Genomic DNA, 18840 nt, shown 5'->3' on the forward strand with positions numbered 1-18840 from the left:
CTGTGGTGTCCCGAGTGCAGGCACTCAGGGCACTCCAAGACAGGACTGCTTTGCTCTCCCTCATCGGGGTAGACAAGCGAGCGGGGAACCCTGAGAACTGTCTGTTCGGGGTGGGGGTAGGGTCCCGTGAAGCACGGAGCTCAGTTAGCCTGAGGCAGCAGCCCCACACACTATGTCCTAACCTGATGCCCTGCCAGCACTGGTTCCGGCCAGCCTGAACTTCGGTTCAGGGTCCACTCAGTGTGGACGCGCTATTTCAAAATAACAAAATGCTATTTTGAAATAGGTTTTGTGTATAGATGCATAATTCGAATTAGCTTAATTCAAATTAACTATTTCGAATTAAGTTAACTTGAATTAACGCTATAGTGTAGACGTACCTCTTTCAGAGCAGACTAAAGCTGAATCTGTCCTTTGATGTGTGGCTGATGCACTTCACACCTGTGGTATCAGTTACTGCTTGCTTGTCAGCTAAATTTCTTTATAACTCACTAATGAATAGGATTTCACCTGTATTTGTTACTTACAGGTCAACAGATGTTCCATGTCCAGCCATTTCATATTCTTGGTGTCCGTATGTTCCAGGATGATGCCTAAATAAGCAGTGTAAAATAAACATCAATAAAAAACCTTCTCTTGTTAAGTGCAAGGTGATAACATTGGCCCTTTGGCTTCTATTGTGGGTCTAAGGTGAGCTGTAGGCAAGAAAATACTAGAAAAGTTTAGCGTCCACACTGAAGAGAAAAAAATTAAGAATGTTTACATAAAACCTCATTTGCTTTAAACAATCTATGTTCCTCTTGCCACTGCTGTCAGTTATTGGAGATATACTAGGATAGTGTATTAATCTAGTGGTGTGAACAAAGGGCTGGGGCCAGGAATAAGTGCGTACTAAGCAAGGATCTCACATGGATAAATTAATTAGGCCACAATGCTTGCCTGGCTTGCATGGGTGTGCTAAGGAAAGGATGGCACAGGGCCAAAGGGGAGGAATCTAGTGCTTCCTGGGCAAGGCAATCAGGAACCTGCAACAGCAGGCACTGTGTGGCGGTGGCCTGCCTACCTCCCAGTGATGAAGCACCAGTAAGGAACAGTCAACAACACTGAGCTTAGGTCTATAGTTTGAGTCCACACTAACTCGGACTACTAAAAATAGAGTGCAGGTCAGATGACAGAAGCAGTCGGAGGAGCTAGCCACCTTGAGAACAGACTTTTGGGTTTGGATGGGATCATCCTTGGAATAGTTAACCCCTCCTGCTACTCCTGCCACAGCTACTCTATTTTTAGCACACTAGTTTGATCGGAGAATAAACATACCCTACGTGACAGTGTGCCAGCCTCTGCTACTAAATGACTGCGCCATCTCAAAGCATTCTATTGCAAATTACAAATTCCTCCTAACACCACACTGGAGAAGTAGGAGAACATTAACATCTCCATTTATGCATGAGAAGTCACAGCACGGAGAGATTAATAGTAGCTCAGTGCTGCACACAGGGACTTTTTCTGTCTACCTCAAAGGGAATACCAAAAGGGACACGGCACACTTTCTCTCACCAGCTAACTTGGCTGCAACTGCCCGGATCTCTTCCCAGCTGCTGCAGAAGTATGTGATGGTGCTTTTGTAAAAGTTCTCCAGTAGCTCAGCCTTCTCTTTGGCCTAGAGAAAATCAGGGACACATGAGCTCTCTCTGGCTAGAAATGCCCTTTGACTGCCAACACATGCCTTTACAAACCACAAGTAAACAGTCTGTGTTCCTCTTGCCACTGCTGTCAGTTATTGGACTCACTCAGACTTTTTTTTTAATTTAAACAAGTAAATAAAAGAAAGGACAGGAGGCTGTGTAGAAGTGGGGAAAGTGGGAATCTATGGCAGATTTACATTCCTCTCACCCTCAGTCCTGTATCCCACTCTAATAGGATACGTCTACACTACAACGTTAATTCGAACTAACTTAGTTCGAATTACTTAATTCGAACTAAGCTAATTAAAACTAACGGATCTAGACTAAAAAACTAGTTCGAATTAGCGTTTTACTAATTCGAACTAGCATGTCCACATTAAGTGGACCCTGAACCGGGCTTAAGGATGGCCGGAAGCAGTGCCGGCAGGACATCAGAGGAGGACTAAGAGCGTGGAGATGCAGTCTCAGGCTAGCCGAGGGCTGTGCTTAAAGGGTCCCAACCCCCACGCCGGACAGACAGTTCTCAGGGGTGCCCCGCTTGCAAAGCAGTCTTGGCTTGGAGTGCCCGGAGTGCCCACACTGGGCACATCACAGCACTTGGCCATCAGACCGGCTGCACTTGCCGCAGCCTGCCATCTGGGGAGATGGGGCAATTGGGGGGCTGCAGGAGAGCTTCCACCACAAAAGCCCGCAGAGCCAGCCCAGTCCTCCCCATCGGGGGCGCGTACCCCATTCCGCCCTCAACTCCTTCCACTTACCCTTCCCTAGCCCCTCTTCTTGATGTACAAAATAAAGGACAATTGTGTTCAAAAATGGAATCTGTCTTTATTGAACAAAACTGGGGGAGACTGGGAAAGGGGGTGGGAGAGGGGAAGAGAGAGGGTGGCAGAGGGGAGGGCAACTAAAATGATCAGGGGTTGGGAACAGGTCTCATATGAAGAGAGGCTAAAGAGACTGGGACTTTTCAGCTTAGAAAAGAGGAGACGGAGGGGGGACAGGATAGAGGTCTCTAAAACCAGGAGTTGGGTGGAGAGGGTGCATACAGACAAGTTCTTCATTAGTTCCCATAAAGAAGGACTAGAGGACACCAAAGGAAAGGAATGGGTAACAGGCTTCAAACTAGTAACAGAAAGTTGTTCTTCACAAAGCACAGAGTCAACCTGTGGAACTCCTTGCTGCAGGAGGCTGTGAAGGCTACAACTAGAACAGAGTTTAAAGGGAAGTGAGATCAAGCCATGGAGGTTGGGTCCATGGAGTGGTATTAGCCAGGGGGTAGGAGTGGTGTCCCTGCCCAAAGTTTGTGGAAGGCTGGAGAGGGATGGCACGAGACAAATGGCTTGGTCACTGGCTTCGGTCCATCCCCTCCAGGGTCCCTAGGGTTGGCCGCTGTCGGCAGACAGGCTACTGGGATAGATGAACCTTTGTTCTGACCCAGGATGGCCATTGTAAGCTCAGGGCTCAGGGTCGGGGGTCTCAGTGGACCACCTTGATTTTCATGCACTCCTGCTCCTGGGTGGCCAGGCTGGCAGCTCTCCTGCCCTAGCCGGCGACCTTCCTGTGCCTAGTGCGGAGATCGTGGACGAGGTCCACGATGTCCGCACTAGCCCAGGAGGGAGCCCGCCTTTTGCGGTCCCGGGCAAGCTCCCAGGACCCGCCAGCCTGGTCCCGGGAAGAGGGGGAGGGCTGGGGGGCATCGGGTGGGTGGCTCGATCCGCACCAGGTGCAGGGTCTGCCTGCTGGGTGCTGGCAGGCTTGCACCTGGCATGGGCACCGTAGCCATCCCGTGCCCCTTTAAGGGGTCCGGGGCCGGGAGGGGGGCATACGAGTTTCCCTGGTGTTGGCCGGAGTGGCCACCAGGGAAACCTGGGGGGGGCTAGCCTCCCACTAGTTCGCATTAAGGGGCTACACAGCCCTTAATTCGAACTAGTAAGTTTGAACTAGGCTTAATCCTCGTGGAATGAGGATTACCTAGTTCGAACTAAGCGCTCCGTTAGTTCGAATTAAATTCAAACTAACGGAGCGCTAGTGTAGCGCCTATGAAAGTTAGTTCGAACTAACGTCCGTTAGTTCAAACTAACTTTGTAGCGTAGACATACCCATAGATACTTCCATTGCCCATCACACATTCCCCCTGCTTCTACACCACAAGCCTATGCTGTCAATAATCTCATATAATTCTATAGGTCACTCACAAGGTGTCTGCAGATATCCATCTGGAGCTCCTCAGGGTTCAGCTCGGTTCTCCAACTAAGATGCTCATTAAGTATAGTTTGGAGCCTCTTCAGTCCCAAAAATGGGGCACAGAGATGAAATGTAGCTCTGCACTCCTGAAAAAGAGGGTTGCACCATTGAATTGTTCCATAACACGTATTGTGCTCATTCAAATGGAACTCATGTCCTTGACTGCTCATCTACCCCAAGAATAAAAGGGATTCCCCTGAAGTAATAGACAGAAAATATGCCAGCATGACTTTAATAGGGGGAAAGGGATTCTACTTCTGGAGTATTGCATCCAATTCTGGGCACCCCATTACTTAAAAAATGTTGATACATTGGAGAAAGTCCAACGGAGGGCAACAAAAATGATTAGGAGGCTGGAACACATGATTTACAAGGAGAGGCTGAGGGATTTGGGATTATTTAGTCTTCAGAAGAGAAGAGTGAGGGGAGCTTTGATAGAAGGCTTTAACTACCTGAAGGGGGATTTCAAAGAGGATGGAGAGAGGCTGTTCTCAGTGGTACTAGATGACTGAATGAGGAGCAATGGTCTCAAGTTACAGTGGGGGAGGTCTAGGTTGGATAGTCGGAAAAACTATTTTACTAGGAAGGTGGTGAAGCACTGGAATGGGTTACCTAGGGAGGCAACGGAACCTCTAAATCTAGAGTTTTCAAGTCCTAGCTTGACAAAGCCCTGGCTGGGATTGTTTAGTTGAGGCTGGTCCTGTTTTGGGCAGGAGGTTGGACTCAGTGACCTCCTGAGGTCTCCTCCAAACCTATGGTTCTATGATTTTATAATACTGAAAACTGGAGATAGCAGCAATGTTTTTTCAGAACGGATGTAGCTATGAAAGCTGCTTCACTAGGCATAGCTGTGGTCTTTCCTCTGTTGTGGGGAGGCAGGAACGTGGGGTGCAGAGATAGGCAGGAATGAACTCTTGGGATCAGACCCATGACCTATCCTGAACTCCAGTGAGACAACCCTGGCTGCTAAGGACCAGCCTGTCTGGGATTAACTCAAAAGGAGGGCAATGAACTGAGGGAAGAATTTAGGTCTCCACTGCGGGAAGGAATAGCAGAGCTCCCCTGGCATCAGGAGGAAGATTCTTTTTGCTTAGTAATTAAGTCACTGTCATTCTTACCATTGAAACCTCAGGGCTTGGATCTTGCAGGTGCAGCAGAAGCGTGACCCAGCTCTGTCTAACCTGCTTGGCAAAATAGTCCTTCCATTTTCTCTTTGCAGAGCCGGCCAGGATACCAAACAGGACAAAGGCCAATGCACGAAGAGTGTTGTCCTCCTATAGCCAAGAAAGCCACACAGGTTGGTAACGAAGAAATAACCACATCATGTATCTAGCACAGCTGTCTCTTCTACATTAGGGTAGAGTGATTCCAACGACAGAAGTTTAAAAGAACTGGAATTAATCAAGTTTGGGCCAAATGTGTTGATTCATCAAAATACTTTGAAGACAGTTCAATTTTGACAAAATTCTTCCAGAAGCCAAGTAGGGGTACTTGGTCAGCTTCTTGGTGACCCATCTAGCAGGCTGACTGGGATCTTGGGCTTCCTGGCCCTCACCTTCAGAACAGCCTGTCTGGCAGGCTGACAAGGAGCCAGGAAATGTGCACCCTGGCACCTCTAATTCCCAGTGTTTCCAGGTTCCCTGTCTCCAGCATAGTCTGCCAGTAGACTGCCCTCAGGCAAGGCTCCCAGTAGAGCTGGGTTGAGAATAGTATTACTGTTTCACAAAGAGTTTTGAAATTTGGGCTGGGGGGTGTGTCCCCCAAATAGGAACAAAACCAAAATTTGAAATCTCAAACTTCTCTGCAAAATGGAATAATTTCAACCATCTGACATAAAAATCGTATGGAGCAGGCCCAAAACAGTCTATTACACCCTGTATGCCCATTTTCCTTGTTATGCAGCTACCTAATCTAGTATTCATACTTCCTTTGCCATTCTCATTGGAAATAAAGATGAACAGAAGGGTGAGACTGAAGGAGCAGGGATGGCATCCTCATTTTCTTAATTCTCTGCTCCTCCATAAAACACATCTCTTCCCTAAGGCCTAAAATCACTTCATTCTGACATGAACAATGCCCAGTGAGGACACATCATGCATTGTAAATGGAGCCTCATCAATGTCAGCTGAACTGGGGTTGAAGGCTTCTGTTCACGTACATTATCGAAGTACTTCCGGATCTGTGTGGTGAGGTCTCTGAAGGAAGAACCTATGTCCTTCCCTTTCAGCTCCTTAAGGACTTTGGCCAGTGCCTTCATGCTTTCGACGACTTCAGAACTGAAAGTGTCTTCTAAAGTCCTGATCAGTGCCTCCAGAAGAAACTTCTTGTACTTTTTCACCTGTTCAGACGTATGACATTAAAAAACACTTTCCACTAACCACATTTCGAATATGTTTTTTTTAGCAATTATGAAGCAGTGGGAATTTCATCTGCCCCCCTAGTGACCTATAGCTATATTTTACATCAGGTACTAGCTACAATAAGCCAAACTCTGTGCCATATTACGCCTATGTAATCCTATTAGATTTCTAATTACTTAGATTTGAAGGCCAAAAGGGACCATTGTGATCATTCAGTCTGACCTCCTTCACAACACAGAACCTCCCCAAAATAATGTCTGTTTGACTAGAGCACCTCTTTTAGAAAAACAGCCCATCTTGTTTTTAAAGTTGCTACTGATAGAGACCCCACCACAACCCTTGGTAAATGGTTCCAATGATTAAAATTACCATTAAAATGTATGCCTTACTAGCAGTCTGAATTAGTTTAGCTTCATTCCCCGCCCCTCCCCCCCCCATTGAATCTAAAGGCACATTTTCTAGCCCTTTGAAAATTCTTGTGACTCTTCTCCAATTTATCAGCATCCTTCTTGAATTGCAGGCATGATCCTGACATAGTATTCTAGCAGTTCTCACACCAGTGCCATAAGCAGAGGTAAAATAACTTCTTTATTCTTATTCAGAATCCCTCTGTCTATGCCTCCGAGGATCACCTCAGCTCTTTTGGTCACAGCTTTGTACTGGGCGCTTACGTTCAGCTGATTATCTATCATGATTTGAGTTTTTTAGTGTCTCTGTTTCCTGGAATAGAATCTCTCATCTTGGAAATAAAGCCTACACTCTTCATTCCTGGGAGTATACATTTACATATGATCATATTAAGTCCATATTGTTTCCTTATGCCCAGCTTACCAAGGGAACAAACCTGCTGTGTATTGACTGCAAAGAGGTTACAGGGGTATGAGAGAGCAGAAGTTGGCCTAGTGCATTGTGCATGGCCTCTGTAAATCCTGAGCAATTGTTTCCTTTAGTTTCTCTAGTTATGCTGCATTGTATTCAGTATTCTATCTTACCTTCTCAGGTGCCCCATAGACTAAATTGCCTAGGCCTCTTACAGCCATTTGACGGACAATGCTGTTATTGTCCCGTGACCTTTCTTCTAATATATGTAAGATAGACTTAAGGGTCTTCTTCTCCCTGAGTATGGGATCAGTCATTAGCTGAAATAAAATCAACATGTCCATTAGCTCTAATCTGTTCATTAAGATAGCGAATATAATTTGAGGAGACACGTAATACACTGTAATTTATTATTCTATATGAATGAGTACTGTGTTAAAAACATGGATTTTTTCCTTTTAGGCACTATAATGGGGGATTGCTCATCCCTTGAAAGCCTCTCAGTGACTGCATTTGATACCACAGTCCTTTTCTCTCCCAGGTGCATCCTGCCAGTCGATCTTAGTTGTTCAAGTTGTTCCAGTGAGACCCCCGACCCTGAGCCCTGCGCTTAGTACATAAGAACATAAGAATGGCCGTACTGGGTCAGACCAAAGGTCCATCTAGTCCAGTAGCCTGTGTGCCGACAGCGGCCAACACCAGGTACCCCAGAGGGGATGGACCGAAGACAATGACCAAGCCATTTGTCTCGTGCCATCCATCTTCAGCCTTCCACAAACAGAGGCCAGGGACACCATTCCTACCCCCTGGCTAATAGCACTCCACGGACCCAACCTCCATGAATTTATCTAACTTCTCTTTAAACTCTGTTATAGTACTAGGCTTCAAAGCCTCCTGTGGCAAGGAGTTCCACAGGTTGACTATAAGAAGAACTTTGTGTGAAGAAGAACTTTCTTTTATTAGTTTTAAACCTGATGTCCATTCATTTCATTTGGTGTCCTCTAGTCCTTCTATTATGGGAACTAATGAAGAACTTTTCTTTATGCACCCTCTCCACACCACTCATGATTTTATAGACCTCTATCATATCCCCCCTCAGTCTCCTCTTTTCTAAGCTGAAAAGTCGCAATCTCTTTAGCCTCTCTTCATATGGGACCTGTTCCAAACCCCTAATCATTGTACTTGCCCTTTTCTGAACCCTTTCCAAGGCCATATCGTTTTTGAGGTGAGAAGACCACATCTGTACACAGTTCTGAAGATATGGCGTACCATAGTTTGATACTTCCCCTCCTCCTTCTTCCCCTGGCTTCCCCCTTCCAGCTCCCTCCTCCCAGGTTTCCACCTCCCCTCTCCCACCCTCTTTCTTCCCCTCTCCCACCTCCTTTTCCCAGTCCCCCAGAGGTTAATCCCCTCCGCCCCCAGTTTTGTTAAATAAAGAGAGTTTCTATTTTTGAACACATGTCCTTTATTTTTTACATCAGGAAGAGGGGGCTCGGGAAGGGTAAGTGGAAGGAGGTGAGGGAGGAATGGGGCACGAGCCCCCGATGGGGAGGACTGGGGTGGCTCTGCGGGCTCCTCGGGGTGGAAGCTTTCCTGTAGGGCCTCCTGGATCCTGATAGCCCCCTGATTGACCTCCCCCAGATGGCAGCCTGCGGCAAGTGCAGCCGGGCTGATGGTCGAGTGCTGAAATGTGCCGAGTGTGGGCATTCAGGGCACTCCAAGACAGGACTGCTTTGATGTCCCCATCGAGTTAGACATGCAAGCGGGGAATCCTGAGAACTGTCTGTCCGGGGTGGGGGTCAGGTCTTTTTAAGCACAGCCCTCGGCTAGCCTGAGGAAGCAGCTCCACACCTTAAGTCCTAACCTGATGCCCTGACGGCACTGGTTCTGGCCAGCCTTAACTTCGGTTCAGGGTCCACTCAATGTGGACATGCTATTTCGAATTAGCAAAATGCTCATTCGAATTAGTTTTTAGGTCTAAATGCACTCATTCGAATTAGCTTATTTCAAATTAACTAATTTGAATTAAGTTAATTCGAATTAGTGCTGTAGTGTAGACATACCCTATTTGCGCAAAATCTTGCCAATGTAGACGTAGCCTATCTATATCTTGCTCACTCTCTCTTAACCAGCAACTAGAATAGGCAGCTAGGCTAGGCTAGTATAGGCCCCCAAAATAACAAAGAGAAAATGATTAAGAAAGGTGTCATGAAGTTCCTTATGAGATTTCCTTATAAAGGACACATTCTACTATCTAAAATGAATTCCTATGAACTGAACTGTACAATTCCTCAGAGAAAGGTAAACAACAGATAACAGCCTAATGGTGGAACTGCTCATACCTGAGCAAAGAAAGCTGTGCTGGTGACTCGCTGGTTTTCTGATGGGGAATTTACCCAGGGAAGGAGGCTCTGTATGATCTCCACTGTTATTAGTCCAGATCTTTGCAGAACCCTGGAAGACAAAAGGAACCACTTATGGGGCAGACTGTGCACTTCAAAAGCTTAGCTGCTATGACCATACAACTCTAAAACCTACGCATGGAAGCTCTGTGTTTCTCACCCAGGGCACCCCGCACAAAGCTATACCTGAAAGTTCCCTGTCAGTCACTCTATTTGTTGCCGATCCCTGAGGATGAAGTGCTGCTGTCTCCTAGATCTCTTACCTCACCAGCAAACACACCCCCTCATGGTGAGTCTGCGGATTTTCAAGAAGCATCCAAGTTTTCTGCTTCCAGAGAGTTCGTATCAGCTTCTCATTCATAGCCTTGAGAAGCACAGCCTCTAATGCTTCAATAGAAAGCCTGGGGGAAAAGAGGCACAGAACTGTAGTAACCAATAGAAAGGCACAGCCTAAGCAGTCAGGAAACCCCAGTTACTTGTCAGGTCTGTTGTTCATTGACAGTTCATCCATTGACAGTATCCTGGGGACCACTGTTTTTGGAAGGACTTAATTCCCAGGAGGTATTTCAGTCTCATACATCTCATATTACTAGTGTTGCTATGGACAACATTTTGCAGTCACTTTCTCCTATCTGCAAGGTGTATAGGCACTAGCACAGTACAGTAATATGGAAAAAATTCACAATCAGACCCCAAAAGCTGGGACACAGAGAGATTAGTGATCACTAATGGATATTTTGGGGCCCTATGTCCAGCGAGATGTGACAGGGTGCTGAGAGCTTGTACTTGGGGTCAGCACTCTGGTAACTACTAATACTAATTAGCTTCCCCAGAGAAAGCCTAATTGGCTAGAAATGTACCTGATTGCCTGGCTAGAGTGGGGCTATAGAATCAACAAACCTATTCTCCCATGAATAAGGAATCTGCCTAAAGGGACATCCACAGGAGTGTTTGAGGGAAACAGAGAGCAAAAGAGACAAAATGCTAGAGGCATCTAGATAGACTTATGTGTAGTGCTGGGGAGGAGCCGGTGGTCGTGGTACATGTAGGTCTCAATGACATAGGGAAGGGTAGGAGAGATGTCCTGGAGGCCAAATTTAGGTTGCTAGGAAAGAGCCTGAAATCCAGGACCTCTATGGTGGCATTCTTGGAAATGCTTCCAGTTCCATGCGCAGGACCAGGTAGGCAGGCAAAGCTTCAGAGTCTCAATGCGTGGATGAGACGATGGTGTAGGGAAGAGGGGTTTGGATTTATCAAGAACTGGGGACACTTTTGGGAGAGGGGGAGCCTATACAGGAAGGATGGGCTCCACCTAAACCAGGGTGGAACCAGACTACTGGCACTAAACATTTAAAAGGCTGTAGAGCAGTTTTTAAACTAAGAGATGGGGGAAAGCCGATTGGTGGGGAGATGCACGTAAATCGCAGGGAGACTTCTCTTAGAGGAGAATCTGTTGATAGAGATTCTCTAAGCTGTAGTCAGAAAGAGAGGACAAAGAGACTGAGGCCTGAGGAGGCCTAGATAGTAGTGTTTGTGTTGCCAGAGCTTGGTGGTTTCAGGGAACTGACCTATAGCAAGCACAAACAAGACTTTCTCATATTAAAAGCAGGTGATGGTAAGGTGCCTCATAACCCTGAGAACTCCTGGGGAGTGTCCCACAAATGTACTGGGATTCTCTTTGTTTTGCTCCCTTTCTTCTAATTACCTGCAAGGGTTGCCCTCACATAGTTGTTGTCCTTTTCTAAATAACCTCCTTCGGCGTCTCATCCTGGGCAAAGGCATCTTTTGTCCTAGGGTTTGGCTGATCTGCTGCAGAAGAACAGTGAACAACTCCGGGAACAGCTCCTGCACAGTTTTGCTCAACTGCAATGCTGACACCACTTCAAAGATGGCACATGTTGCCTGAAAGGAGAGCATGGTAAAAGAAGAGGTCTCTTCCTAACACTATCACACGCTCTCCCCTTCTGATACCTGCTGGACTAAATTCTCACTCCTGTCACTAACTTGATGAATGACCGAGAGCAATTCACTCCATGTGTGCCTTAGCGTCCCATAGCTGTAAAAATGTGTAGGACCTATCAAGGCATGTTATGAGTTGCACAAAACATTTGCAAAGCACTGTAAGAAATCTGATTCAAAGACTTTCTAATTGCCAGATATTATTAAGTGAATCAGCCACATACTCTAAATCTGCCACAGAAAGCACAGCTGGAATCCAGGAAACAGTACTTCAGAAAAGAAGTGCCCAGATGACAATATTATACCACTCATCTAGCTTTCCATCAGCATGTTTGTCACAAAGCAGAGAAATACATGTCTGTCGTCTAACTTACTGTGAGAGGTGCAGCAGCTGCTAAATGCAGGTCAGTTTCTGTCTCTGAGGTCATGCTTCCTTCTTGGCTTGTTGGAGTCTTTATTCTTTCTATTAGGACCTTCAGGACTTGAGGGGCGAGCAAGGGATCTGTCCCCAGAGATCTCCACAGCTCAGTGGTGTTACTGCAATTTAACATAGGTTATATGTGACCCCTGGAGACTTTTGTGGCTCTGACTATATGCATCATATTCAAGTAAAGAACACATTTTCTCCTTGACTATGATCAGGGCTCACCAGCCGCGCTGTCCGGCGATCTGCGCATGCACAGATCGCCCGAACCCGGCTCTTCCAGGTTACAATCTACACGCCATGGATGAGTAGATTGTATTATTTGTCAAGCCCTGCCTATGATGAGCAAGTTCAGAGTGCTGTCCTCCTTATATGGTCCTCATGTTTTACATATTGAGTTTCTAGTTACAGAACTAAGTTAAGTTACATTTCAGGTTACATTTCTACAGTGCATGACTATTTTGGGATCCTGGAGGTATCCCGAAATACCTACCCCACATTTACAGAAGCAGCCCGTTATTTTGAAATATTTTTCAAAATAATGGGCACACTATTTTGCCATCCCAATAAACTTTGTTGCATGAGGGATAAGGGATGGCTTGAAATAGCACATTATTTCGACATTTGGTGCTGTGTAGAAGCGCCACATTTCAAAATAGGCTATGCAAAATATGATAGGCAATTTGCGGAGTGCAAATTGTGCATCTTATTTCAAGTTTAGGGTGCTGTATAGACACAACCCTAGCCTTACTGCACCATAACCATTAATGCTAGACTTCAGAAGGAAAGGACACAGAGCTCTAATCACAGTTCCTGTTTTCCTACTTCTCAGTAGATATGGAATCATGAGCATATGATGCCCAAAGATCTAGGGCCTGGGAGACAAGTTGAAGAAAGAAAAATGATCTTCCTACTAACTGGATGTACAACTATGAGAACAAATATTTGTGGCTAGCCCATGACCTCTTCACAAATGGCATTCCCTGGCCTCTATTTGCCAGAATGGGCATGTTCTGTTCACTCCCTATGGGGCACCTGGCATTGGCCACTGTCTGAAGACAGGATCCTGGGCTAGATGGACATTTGGTCTGACCCACTACAGCCATTCTTATGTTCTTAGATTCCAGCACAGATGACTGATAATTCAGCTAGGGATGTTTGAATGAAATGATAGATATGCTTACCGCCCTGTCTTTAAGTACCAAGAATGACAACTCCATTCCAGCAGCCATACCCTTCCTGATACCAAAAGCCTGGTGCCCTATCCTTGCTAATCAGCCAGGAATTTGGATTTGAAGCTTTCATGCTACCAGAAAACGAACAGTCACTGGCAATTTCCAGGGTGATGTTAGTTCAGGGGTCTGGAGAGGCAAAAGTCCACTCCAGTGATGCCAGTAAAGGGAAGTCTTTAGGATGCCAAAGCAACTATTAATTAATGGAAACAGAATGAAACTTAATTTCTCCCTGCACCCACCTTGACATGGTCTTGGACCTTTCTGCAGAAAGACCCAAGCTATTAACCTTTAGGAATTATCTCAACCTGTCTGTGGCTTAAATGAAGCCTTACATCTTCCAGTGAAGCTGTGGGATCCATGGTTACCAAAATGAACACTGTAAGGAGCACTATATACCTGTCCATCGGCAGACGTTTGGTGAGGAGGCTGAAGATCACTGCCTCTAGGTGATGGTGGGCTAGAATGGACACTGCCTCCACCAGGAACTGCCTCAAGCTACCCTGCTTGATGGTAGGCATATGAATGTATATTCTCCTCAGGATAGCTGGCACCTGGACAGAATAAAACCAGAAAAAATGTCCCTTTTCCATTCTCTGCATTCATTCTGCAGAGCCAAAACCTTTATTTAGTCGTTTAGCAATTTGCTGTTCTTGTAGAAATTCCTCCCTTCAAAAAACAAGTATTTAGACATGGCTGCATAGATTTAATCCACAAAAATTATGCATATCTCTGCCCATACCTGGCTGCAACACCGGGTTAAGACATGCTGAGGCCCTAAGCTATGTCAAGTTAAAGAGGCCTCATTGCATTTCCAAAAAAACATGTATTATTCTAACAGAAAGGACAATGAAAAGAGAAATAATAAAGTTATCTATCTATCTATCTATCTATCTATCTATCTATCTATCTATCTATCTATCTATCTATCTATCTATACATAGGCAAAGAGGCAAGTAAAAACTAGTAATTTGGGGGTATTTTTAGAGACCCCTCATTATCTGAGGCCCGAAGATGTAGTTCACTTAGCTTGTCTCTTGGGGCCGGATATTCTCTTTTTGCATTTTACTCGGAGTCTAATTTTTCCAAGCCTTTCATGGCTGGAAACTGTGACAACAAGATAGACAACTAATCAAGCATCTTCCTTTTCCCTTGGGGTACGGCTACACTAGCTCGTTAGTTCGAGCTAGGTAGGGTAATGAGGGCAAGCAGAGTTGCAAATGAAGCCCAGGATTTAAATATCCCAGGCTTCATTTGCATGTTCCCGGGTGCTGCCATTTTAAAATCCTCCTTAATCTGAACTCCGTGCCCGCGGCTACACGCGGCACGGAGTAGGTAGTTCTAATTAAAGATCCTAATTCCATGAGGAGTAACGGTAGTTCGAATTAGGATCTTTAATTTGAACTACCTAGTCCATGCCGCATGTAGCCGCGGGCACGGAGTTTGGAGTAAGGGGGATTTAAAAATGGTGGCGCCAGGGAACATGCAAATGAAGCCCGGGATATTTAAATCTCGGGCTTCATTTGCAACTCCGCTTGCCCTCATTACCCTACTGAGCTCGAACTAACGAGCTAGTGCAGATGTACCGTTAGATTATCTCTGTCTTCTGCTGTTGATTCCCCCATTGCCTGACTCAGGATAGGAACACAGATGGAATTAACTTCCAATCCCAGGGGGAGAAACAGCAAGACTTGTGTTCACTGCAAATGATGGCAAAGACCTGAAAGCCTGCAGGTTAGCCAGAAAAACCTCTCCAGCTTCTATTTTACCTCATCCAGCATGGCACCTCCACACTCCTTCAGGATGATCTTCATCCACAGACCGGCTGCTGTGGCACAGGAGGGGCTAGCAGACCGCATACCATCCAGTATGGCCTCAATAAAATCTGTGGCTTGTTCAGAGGGAAAGTACTTACTAACCACCTGTGGACAGATCAAAAACAGGAAAGATTGCAATGATAGTCGGCTCCAGTACTTTTAAGAAAGGAGGCCTAAGAGCTGTATTGGAAAATAATGTATTCATCAGCAAATTGCTAATTGGGCTCCTATCTGGCAAGGCAGTTGCAATTAAAATTTTCTCTGTAATCTTTCTAGCTACCACATCTCTATTCTACACTAATAATATCAGGTTAGATCTTAGGTTGTACAGTTAGCACAACATTGTATGGGACAAACAGGATGTAAATTTCCAGTTTATATTCTATTATGTACATGACATCTTTTCACAAAATATAAAAATATGCAAAGAGATGCATGCACACAAATATAGGTTCAGGTAAACACACAAGGTGCCAAGACTGGTTTCTCAGCTTGATGTCCCGCTCACATATTTTCCCCCTGGATGGATGGATGGATGGATGGATGGATGGATGTGCGCGCGCACATGCATGGGCATGTTCATGCAACTGTCTGGAATCTGTTTGTTTTTTACATGGCATTCATAGCATATACCTTTGAAAATCATGTTACTGATTACCCATGAATGCCTCACTCCCATAGCTCGCTCCAAGTGTGGAAAGACATCACAAAAGCATAAAACAATCATAGAATCATAGAATACTAGGACTGGAAGGGACCTTGAGAGTTCATCGAGTCCAATCCCCTGCCCTCATGGCAGGATCAAATACTGTCTAGACCATCCCTGATAGACATTTATCTAACCTACTCTTAAATATCTCCAGAAATGGAGATTCCACAACCTCCCTGGGCAATTTATTCCAGTGTTTGACTACCCTGACAATTAGGAACTTTTTCCTAATGTCCAACCTAAACCTCCCTTGCTGCAGTTTAAGCCCATTGCTTCTTGTTCTATCCCCAGAGGCCAAGATGAACAAGTTTTCTCCCTCCCCCTTATGACACACTTTTAGATACCTGAAAACGACTATCATATCGCCTCTCAATCTTCTCTTTTCTAAACTAAACAAACCCAATTCTTTCAGCCTTCCCTCATAGGTCATGTTCTCTAGACCTTTCATCATTCTCGTTGCTCTTCTCTGGACCCTCTCCAATTTCTCCACATCTTTCTTGAAATGCGGTGCTCAGAACTGAACACAATACTCCAATTGAGGCCTAACCAGCGCAGAGTAGAGCGGAAGAATGACTTCTCGTGTCTTGCTCACAACACCCGTTAATGCATCTCAGAATTATGCTTGCTTTCTTTGCAACGGCATCACACTGCTGACTCATATTCAACTTGTGGTCCACTATAACCCCTAAATCCCTTTCTGCCGTACTCCTTCCCAGACAGTCGCTTCCCATTCTGTATGTATGAAACTGATTGTTCCTTCCTAAGTGGAGAACTTGGCATTTGTCTTAAACTTCATCCTATTTACCTCAGACCATTTCTCCAATTTGTCCAAGTCATTTTGAATTAGTGACCCTATCCTGCAGATTAGTCGCAACCCCTCCCAGCTTGGTATCATCTGCAAACTTAATAAGCGTACTTTCTATATCAATATCTAAATCATTGATGAAGATATTGAACAAAGCCGGTTCCAAAACAGACCCCTGTGGAACCCCACTTGTTATGCCTTTCCAGCAGGATTGTGAACCATTAATAACTACTCTCTGAGTATGGTTATCCAGCCAGTTATGCACCCACCTTATAGTAGCCCCATCTAAGTTGTATTTACCTGGTTTATTGATAAGAATATCATGCGAGACTGTATCAAATGCCTTACTAAAGTCTAGGTATACCACATCCACCCCTTCTCCCTTATCCACAAGACTCGTTAGCCTATCAAAGAAAACTATCAGATTGGTTTGACATGATTTGTTCTTTACAAATCCAGGCTGGCTGTTCCCTATCACCTTGCCACTTTCCAAGTGTTTACAGACGATTTCCTTAATTACTTGCTCCATTATCTTCCCAGGCACAGAAGTTAAACTAACTGGTCTGTAGTTTCCTGGGTTGTTCTTATTTCCCTTTTTATAGATGGGCACTAGATTTGCCCTTTTCCAGTCCTCTGGACAAGGGAAAATGAATGGTGCACAGCCACTAGGACAGTCACCTAGTGTTTGTTACCTTAGCCATTTTGGAAGATGCTTGAAACAGAGCCTCAGGGTCTGGAGTTGTTAGTGCCTCACGGAGACAACTCAGCTCCTCCTCTGCTGACCCCAGGTTAGTGCACTGACCTAGGATAGAGAAAAGGAGAAAAAGTATGGCAACATTTAATAAAACTGAACCTCTGATCCATAGATAATCATACAGGAGGATCTATGGGGTATGTTATTACCAGCTGTGTGTGAAATTTTGGCCCCACTAAAGCCAATGACGAAATTCTTGTTGACTTTAACGGAGTCAGAATTTTACCGTCAGGCTATGTCTAGACTACATCCCTTTTTCGGAAAAGGGATGTAAATTAGACGTATCGCAATTGCTAATGAAGCGGGGATTTAAATCTCCCCTGCTTCATTAGCATAAAAATGGCTGCAGCTTTTTTCAGCACGGAGCTTTGCCGGAGAAAAGCGCCAGTCTAGATGCTGATCTTGCGGAAAATTAAGCCTTTTCCGAAAGATCCCTTATCCCTCCAAAAAAGGGATGTAGTCTAGACGTAGCCCCTATGTCTGAAAGTTAACGGTAATGGCATGTGATTCATTGTGATTCATACAGGATTAAACAGGCACTGTATTCTGTGTGGAGCATCTTTCTCTGTATATCTGGTTTCAGTAGCCACTCTGCTCTCAGTATTTAAATCTAATCTCATAGTCAAGCACAACTCATGTAGATTGATCTGAGGTTCTGATTTGGAGGAGAATCCCTCCACTGAACTCTCATTGTAAAAGAGATGGGGCTGACCAAAAGCTTAGGTAGGAAACCCAGGCTCTTCGCTCACTTCTAAATCATGAACTGTCTCTTTAAGGGAAAGCTGTCCTGCTCTGTCATCTCCCTCTCCCCACCCCACTCTGCAGAGCGGGGGCATATGGGCATATGGCGGGGGAGAGAGTGTGTGTGAGACAATGTGTGTGTGTGTGTGTGTGAGAGAGAGAGAGAGAGAGAGAGAGAGAGAGAGAGAGAGAGAGAGGGACATGCTGGCTGCCAGAGAAATCTTAGAAACAGTGCCTCTTTAGATAGGCACTCCGTTACTCACCATACTTCAGACTGGAGCAGCACTATTGTATGTGTCCCTCTCCCCAAACTCTGCTCTGCAGAGATGATGACAGGGGCAAAAGGGTCACCCTGATTTCTGCATGTCTCCCTGCTCACCTCCCCTCCACACACCACTAGCAGCAGATAGGATGGAGCAAGGTCGGAGAGGGGCAGCTGAACACATGCTGCTGGCATGCTTGCTAATCAGCTGAGCGCTCCAGACAGAAATTCTGGGGAGAAGGGCAGATCTGGCCTGTGTGCTATATTTTGTCCACCCTCTAATATTTGCAGATTATTTATTATTTGTGCAGTTCTCTTCCAGCAATGTACTTACAAGGCCCCAATCGTTCTGTTATATAAGTGTCGCTAACAAGACAGAAAGAATTACAGATGGAAAAAATGGTCATTACAACAATGAAAGAAAGTGAAGAGTTACTTACACCTGCTCATGGTCTCCTCACCTTGTATATTGAGAAGACAGTTGATACAGTCAACCACCCACTGACGCGATGTCGTAAGTGAAGCACAGGTATATGGTGCTAACAGCCCAATCAGCGATCCAAACTGATCAAAAGTTTCCTGAGGCTAATTTTAAAAGAATGAAGAATGAAAGTTCTCCGGCTATACTGG

General features: G+C 45.3%; 1 protein-coding gene across 1 annotated transcript in view; it reads right to left on the bottom strand.

Moving 5' to 3' along the window:
• Window positions 1-1510: 1510 nt before the first annotated feature.
• LOC149523184 (maestro heat-like repeat-containing protein family member 2B) overlaps window positions 1511-18840 on the bottom strand; it is a 41968-nt gene continuing 24638 nt past the window's right edge. The window contains exons 11-19 of the mRNA XM_089770383.1: window positions 18672-18795; window positions 17146-17255; window positions 14892-15044; window positions 13491-13676; window positions 7279-7425; window positions 6085-6264; window positions 5045-5200; window positions 3878-4012; window positions 1511-1660 (exon numbers count right to left, since the gene is read on the bottom strand). Coding sequence (XP_089626509.1) covers window positions 1511-1660; window positions 3878-4012; window positions 5045-5200; window positions 6085-6264; window positions 7279-7425; window positions 13491-13676; window positions 14892-15044; window positions 17146-17255; window positions 18672-18795 — 1341 coding nt within the window. The remainder of the gene's footprint in view (window positions 1661-3877; window positions 4013-5044; window positions 5201-6084; window positions 6265-7278; window positions 7426-13490; window positions 13677-14891; window positions 15045-17145; window positions 17256-18671; window positions 18796-18840) is intronic.

This window comes from Pelodiscus sinensis, chromosome 18 (genome assembly GCF_052426305.1).
Source record: "Pelodiscus sinensis isolate ZL-2025 chromosome 18, ASM5242630v1, whole genome shotgun sequence".
In the NCBI taxonomy this organism is placed as follows: Eukaryota; Metazoa; Chordata; order Testudines; family Trionychidae; genus Pelodiscus; species Pelodiscus sinensis.